The 7564-nt window shown below is 30.5% G+C and overlaps 1 protein-coding gene across 1 annotated transcript in view; it reads right to left on the bottom strand.

Annotated features, from left to right (window-relative positions):
• Window positions 1–7564, bottom strand: part of LOC106474355 (long-chain-fatty-acid--CoA ligase 1-like) — a gene marked incomplete at its 3' end in the record, with an annotated part of 43145 nt that overhangs the window by 22644 nt on the left and 12937 nt on the right. Inside the window, exons 3-4 of the mRNA XM_013935047.2 lie at window positions 5406–5520; window positions 809–876 (exon numbers count right to left, since the gene is read on the bottom strand). Of these exons, the coding sequence (XP_013790501.1) occupies window positions 809–876; window positions 5406–5520 (183 nt within the window). The remainder of the gene's footprint in view (window positions 1–808; window positions 877–5405; window positions 5521–7564) is intronic.

The following is a 7564-nucleotide window of genomic DNA, read 5'->3' as shown; positions in this document are numbered from 1 at the left end:
GATTTGTAAGATTGGTTCCATGAGAGGAAGCATGTATGGTAAACTCAAGAGTATCTAGGGTTAGATTTGTAAGATTGGTTCCATGAGAGGAAGCATGTATGGTAAACTCAAGAGTATCTAGGGTTAGATTTGTAAGATTGGTTCCATGAGAGGAAGCATGTATGGTAAACTCAAGAGTATCTAGGGTTAGATTTGTAAGATTTGTCCCATGAGAGGAAGCATGTATGGTAAACTCAAGAGTATCTGGGGTTAGCACTGCCTTTAGCTCTTTTCAGAGCTGTTCTTCATTAGTAGTTCCCATACTTTCATGACCTCACAGCAGAGACCTGTAATAATAAATTGTTGGGCACAGACAGAAAATAAAGAGAAAAAAACTTGGTTAGTTATGAGATGACAGTTTCTTAGAAAAAAAAAAAACATGCTTTGGGACTGGCAGAAAAAGTCTTAAAAAATCAATTAATGTGTTTTTAAAGAAATGTTATAAAATATTTTTAGGTAAAATGTTGTCAAAAGAGTTTGAATAATTACTTTCATCTAAATTTTTAAATTTGATATGCAGATGTACACTAGACACTTAATGGGTGTTCACGGAAGGTTAAAATTTGACAAGTTTTCTGAAAAAAAAACTTTTTTTTAGAGAAACAAGATAAGCTTTTTATGTACTTGCACTATTAAAGAAGTATTGAACTTACTCAAGTCTTGGACAATTTTGGAGAAACATCATCACCTAAAAGATTTTAAACAAAGTATATTTTGTAGAGTTTTGTAGCCACAGCTTTTACACTTAAATTTAATTTATGTTACTAACCTCACTGTAGTTGGTCCACCTGTATCCCTCTTCTCTGCTCTTTCTCCATCCCATACAAAGTCCATTATCTAGGTACATTGTAGAAATATCATTAAAACATGATACTATTCATTCAATGGGCACTTCTATTTTTATAATCTATTAAACTAAGTTCATATTGTGTCTATATTTGTACAAATGGTATATATGCAGTTTAGCATTCACAATTTCAAATATTTTCAGTTTATAGTTCATATTACATTAACAATACATATTTTATTTTATAAAACAACATCCAAAAACATTAATACAATTTGTGTCCATTTCTGTGTAAGCCATACTTGATAGTTTTTGTAACCCTACCGTACTATACATGCTCATTATATCACTGTGTCAGCTGTATTTGATAATTTTTTTTTCACCCTACCATACTATACATGTTCATTATATCTTCTGTGTCAGCTGTATTTGATAATTTTTGTCACCCTACCATACTATATAAGTTCATTATATCTTCTGTGTCAGCTGTATTTGATAATTTGTCACCATACCATACTATACGTGTTCATTACATCTTCTGTGTCAGCTGTATTTGATAACTTTTGTCACCCTACCATACTAAACATGTTCATTATATCTTCTGTGTCAGCTGTATTTGATAATTTTTGTCACCCTACCATACTAAACATGTTCATTATATCTTCTGTGTCAGCTGTATTTGATAATTTTTGTCACCCTACCATACTAAACATGTTCATTATATCACTGTGTCAGCTGTATTTGATAATTTTTGTCACTCTACTATACTATACATGTTCATTATATCACTGTGTCAGCTGTATTTGATAATTTTTGTCACCCTACCATACTATACGTGTTCATTATATCTTCTGTGTCAGCTGTATTTGATAACTTTTATCACCCTACCATACTATACATGTTCATTATATCACTGTGTCAGCTGTATTTGATAACTTTTATCACCCTACCATACTATACATGTTCATTATATCACTGTGTCAGCTGTATTTGATAATTTTTGTCACCCTCCCATACTATACAAGTTCATTACATCTTCTGTGTCAGCTGTATTTGAGGTGGAGCTATGAGCTAAAAGTTTGTACTTGGTGAACAAAAAACTCAGAGCCATTCTATGCGTGGCTAAAAAGTTGGCAATATTTTGGTAAAAATTACAAGTGTTGTTCAAAACAACAATCAGGTTTTAATAAGATATTTCTACTAAAGATCTGTCTGTGAATTTAAGTGAAAGTTATAGTGTTAAATATGTATTTCGAAACTCCTACCTATTCTCTAAAGTTGTAAAAAATTCTCGAGAGTAAGAATCAACAATATATGTATGTACGTAAATGCTTAAATGTAGCTTTGTATTGTTATGTAAAGCTGAGTTTTGTAGAAAGCCTCCACACGCCTGTAAATATAACCAACAGAACATGCCAAAAAAAAAAAAAAAAAGGAAGTATCTATTATTAGTTTGCTATAAACTTTGGAAGCTATAACTGTGATTGTTATAACACTTAACAATTGGAAAACTTCAGATATTTGACCAGGAATCTTTACAAAGTTCGAACATTACAACTAGTTTAACTTCAGTGGATTCTCATTGGAAATTAGTATTTTTAAAAAAAATTATATAAATTCATCGTGGAAAACTCAGCATGTGTGTCTGGTAAATAACAAAGGACAAAGCTAGCTTCCCATTAAGCGAATCATACCTACATCAACTTGTAATTAACTCACTCATCGTGAACCCTCAATAAGATATCAAGGAAGTTCCAGACCAGAAAGAAGACTTTATATTGCTTGTAAGTTTGTGAAACTTTCGTTTATAAATCATTGTTTGTAATAACAATTTGTAATAACTGTTATTGTAAGTTGTATTGTTGTGTGTACATTAAAACATATTTGTGTTAAAAAAGAAAACTGTGTGTATCAACCTTGTTGGCAAATATCATAAACTGAATATATATCGGCTTTTACTTAACTACTAAATTTAAATTTATCAGTTAACTCAATTTCAGGCTATTTGAAATTCTAATACATAACAGTCTGTTATTTTCTCAACCCTAAGACTAGGTATAGCTAAATCATCAATAAACAGTGAAGTGAATATTTGAAAATTATCTTCCATCTTCTTTGAATGTATAATTTGTTGTCACTTCTTCAAATAATCATATTCAAAATTTCAACTGTTAGCCTTTTAACATCAATTTAATTTTGATTTTATAGCTTGGCTTGTACCACATAAGCAACAGATCACAGCAGCTAAACATTAGTAGGTTCTCATACACTGATATACTGCACAGCATGCACTTGAACTTGTGATTTAACATACCTAGTTTTTTCTTTTTCTAAAAATGTGTTGTTCAAACAAAAATTCATGTACCTTTCAAATATGAAGCTCAGAAAAGTATATCTGTCACTAGAATAAGATGTCCCAATACTTCTATGTTTTACTGGGTTTATAAGCTAAAAAATTCTGTTACTGCTATGAACCGCAACTCTGTTTACACACATATCAATCATTTCCTCTCAACTAATGTTCGAACGAATGGCTGCTAACTTAAAATAGAAAGAAAAGCCTTTTCTATTGTTTATAACACGTGGCTTTGAAAGTAGAGGTTCTGTCAGTGGTATGAAAATGTACTGATATCTCAACAAATGAATAAATTAGGATATTAAAATTGTATGTTTGACCTTGTCATCATTTATAGCTTGTGCTACAGAAGATACACTACTGAAGTTGTACATACTAGGAGGGAAAACTGAGTGTGTATATACATCACATGACAATACAACTGAAAAGTGAGATTTTTTTAAATATTTACTTTTGAAACTAAGAAGTTAAATATTAGACAATATATAAATTTGAATTATACATCGAGTCCTGATATAAAATGTACATGGATTAAAGCCATATTCTGGACTAGAATATACACAATGTTATGAAAAGTAAAAAACATTTCACACAGAAATTTTTTTATAAAAACTGTGAAATAATTGTGACCTTTGATCCATGACCTTCACAGGTTGATCAGGTATTGAATGTTGTATGTAGTACCTGTTGTATAAGTATGGTCAATATCCATTCATTTAGTATTGAAATATCATGTCCACAAGGTTGGGGAAGATTTTCTATGTACCAGTGACCTTGACCTTCAAAAATTAATCACGTCTAGAACTTTGTTCTGTACTACCTATTGTATAAGTCTAATCAAAATCTATCCAATCATCAGATATCTTGTCAACCAGATCAGGACAAATAGGCATACACAAACCAATATATCCAGCTCTGCTTCAGAACGCAATGGGGGGCATAAAAATGTATACTGTAATGTATTAGGCTATTACAATTTCATTCAAACAACCAATGTGATGGTGTCAAGCAAAACAATGAAAGTACAGTTCTGATCACAACAAATTCTACACCAAATTAGATTTTTTCAAACAGTTGAGTACACTACCAACAGGAGAATAATATTTAACAACTTTCATATTTCTGAAGTAATTTTAAGAAGCAAAATATTTTGTGAATTTCTCTGAGTTGACCATCAGGTCTAAGTGGTCCCCTACCAACACAGAGAAAATATACAAAGAACCAAATTACTAATCTGATGTCCTGAACTTAACACTTAGTAAAAAATTGCAAAGAATAAGTAAAAATATAGAGCAAACTTGTCAGAAAAAACATTATTCAACTTTTTTCCAATTGAAGAAGTGAGCATCAGTCAAGATAACCAACCTGAGGAAAAAATTTATCTTCTTCATAAATTACCTTAGAAATGTGGTACATATTGCTAACACTTATAATTGTAGCAACAATTCTGTAGTGTTCTACTAATGCATCTTGTCTTGTGTATCTTTAATAAACTGAAAACATTCTTTGATAACTCCACACATCGAAATGTTGTTCTTGTACTTTATTTTAATTACAGTTTTTAATACCCATATCAGCCGTCTCTGTTATACATTTTTACTTCAAGTGGGTTTCTTGTCATAATTAATTACATATTTCAATAGTTGTGTTCTCAATGAACAAACAATTCTTATGAGGGATCAACAAATGTCAGTACTAACTAGCACTGCACTTATCTATGTGAAAACATAAAGCTGTAAAATTTTTGTCATTGACATAGTTTTGTATTTTTTTATGTTTCAACACATTTACTCAAGTTAAACTTTACACGGGTCCTTGCCCTCAATAGCACAAAATATGATAAACAGCAAAACTTGTTTCAAATAACATGATGCAGCAAACATTTCTGTTCTTGGGAATCATTGTCAAAAACCAATAAAGTTTTCTGTGTAACAAAATACTGGAAGCTTGACACACTCACTAAACAAGAGAAAACTATATTTTCTGTCCAAAACTAAGTACCAAATAGTACAGCTTTGAATGTTGTTTATAAACACACTTGTTCATGCCTAGAATAGATGTAGAAAATAAAAGTAAATATTTCTACAAAACAAAAAATATGACATTTTTATACATATAAAAGTAAATATTTCTACAAAACAAAAAATATGACATTTTCTTCATTTAGCCAATGAATTTAATTCACTATTAAAAACATACAAGGATATCTTTAAGAATCCCTACCTGATACTTTAAATCCTCGATAGAGGATATCGTACAGAGTTTTGACATCTTTGTGTATACAACTAATCCACTCTCCATTAGGACATAGACGTGACCTCCTGACACAATCCTCTCCCTACAAACAAATGGCATTAAAGAGTTGTACAAACATTTTTAAAAGTGTGCTATTACTTATTATAAAAAAAAACACATATTTAAGTTACCTACAAAGCTCAGAAATATATGTAATTTCCCTTATAAACTTAAAACTTTTTTGCATTTATGGAAAACCCCTATATAAATTTACATGAATACGCTATAACATGTTTGTTACTAAGTTAATATCTAAGTTTATTTATTTTCTAAAATATCATTAAGTTTTATGTAACGCAGCAAACACTGAAGTAAGTTATTCATTCCAAAAATAAAAAATTAGCACCAGAAAAAATGTTTTACTGATGTTTCAGATTACATCTTTTGCATAAAAACCTATTACAACAACAAAACCACTTTTGACCTGTTTTTCATATAGACAAACAAAACATCTGTTTAAGTTTAATGAAACCTCACTACTGTTTACAAGATTTCTCCCTTCTTTTTCTGGCACATGAAACGACTATTACAAAGAAACAACCCACATTCACTAAAACTATGATAGAAACACTATGTATGTATCTGTTATGTACCAACATTATATGTGTACTTTAAAATGTACTGTATTCAAGTTTGCAGGAGTTGTTTCTACCATACAAGCCACATGTAACTCTTTTTATGGCATGTTGCTTTAGCATGTGTGATTATGTGCAGGTGGAAATCAATTTAACCTCAGCATTATTCAATAAGAGGCACCATTTGTAACATTCATATAAAGGATGGCTATTAAAAATACAATAAAATAACAGAAATAACAATTAACAGGATTAATCACAATTGTTAATACTAACAGGATAGACAGAACACTGAATCTAATGATATTAATTGTCACAGATACAAGACACACAGATTTAGATCATTTTGTTACCACCCATGTTGTATAACCTATTTGTCTATATACGTAACATCATTTTTCTCATGTTTATTGTTTTTACTATATTATTATTATTTGTACAGCAGTTCTTAAAACTTCATTACTTTTAATTTAGTCCTTTCAAATGTTTGCTCCTGTAGTCAGTCGTGCACCCCACAGTTTATACACCACAGATTTAGAGGATGACCAACAAAGTTAATTTTCCCTTAACTATTAAAAATTAATTAAAATATCCTTACTAGTAAGCATGGTTATTTCAGAAACACTGGTCAAATGTATTGTTTGATACATAAGAAAATACATTTCCAAATTATGATTTTAACTTTCATGAGGTATCATTACTCAGTGCTTTCAGAAAACCCACATGCACACCTCTTTACTTAGTCCTAAGAATGTAATTTAAAACTGTTAATCAGTGTCTATCAATTATTAATGAGTATGAACTTTTCAACCCGTACCATTTAAAATCACCTAACTTAGTACATGCAGTACACTGTTGCTCATCAAACTATAAATATAAAACATGATAGTTCATTTTTTGCTTAATACTTCAAAACAAGTATAATAATCTAAACTAAGTAGGTCATTTCTATCACAATTATCTCACAAACAAGATGATTTTATCAGGCAAAGTCCAAGGACCAAACCTTGAACTAGGACAAATATGTACCAAAGGAGCTCACTGATCTCCACGAACCCTTCTTAACCACCTTGAAAGAACAAAAAACAAAAACTGATATTACAGAAACAACTTAAGCACTTGGCTGTGATTAAGATCAAATCTATGTTACAGTCAAATATCCACCTACTAGACAGATAACTTATAGCATGAACATTACAGCGATTATAAAAGAACTGTACTCAACTCATGATGGGAGATCATATACAAAACTAAAAAACAAAGTTAACTATTTTCTGAATGATGTTTTAGAAAATAGGCATATTATGGCTGATTCAATCGGTCGACTTTTACAAATACTAGTATTTAAACTGCATAGAGGGGTGTGTGAAGTAAAGAGCTAAAGGCAGTGTTTAAATACTAGTGGATTAAGCAGATTGTAAACTATTTAGGTTAATATAAACTGCATAGAGGGGTGTGTGTGTGAAGTAAAGAGCTAAAGGCAGTGTTTAAATACTAGTGGATTAAGCAGAT

The sequence above is a fragment of the Limulus polyphemus genome, unplaced genomic scaffold (genome assembly GCF_000517525.1).
Source record: "Limulus polyphemus unplaced genomic scaffold, Limulus_polyphemus-2.1.2 Scaffold7111, whole genome shotgun sequence".
In the NCBI taxonomy this organism is placed as follows: domain Eukaryota; kingdom Metazoa; phylum Arthropoda; class Merostomata; order Xiphosura; family Limulidae; genus Limulus; species Limulus polyphemus.
This window is presented reverse-complemented; position numbering and strand designations above follow the sequence as displayed.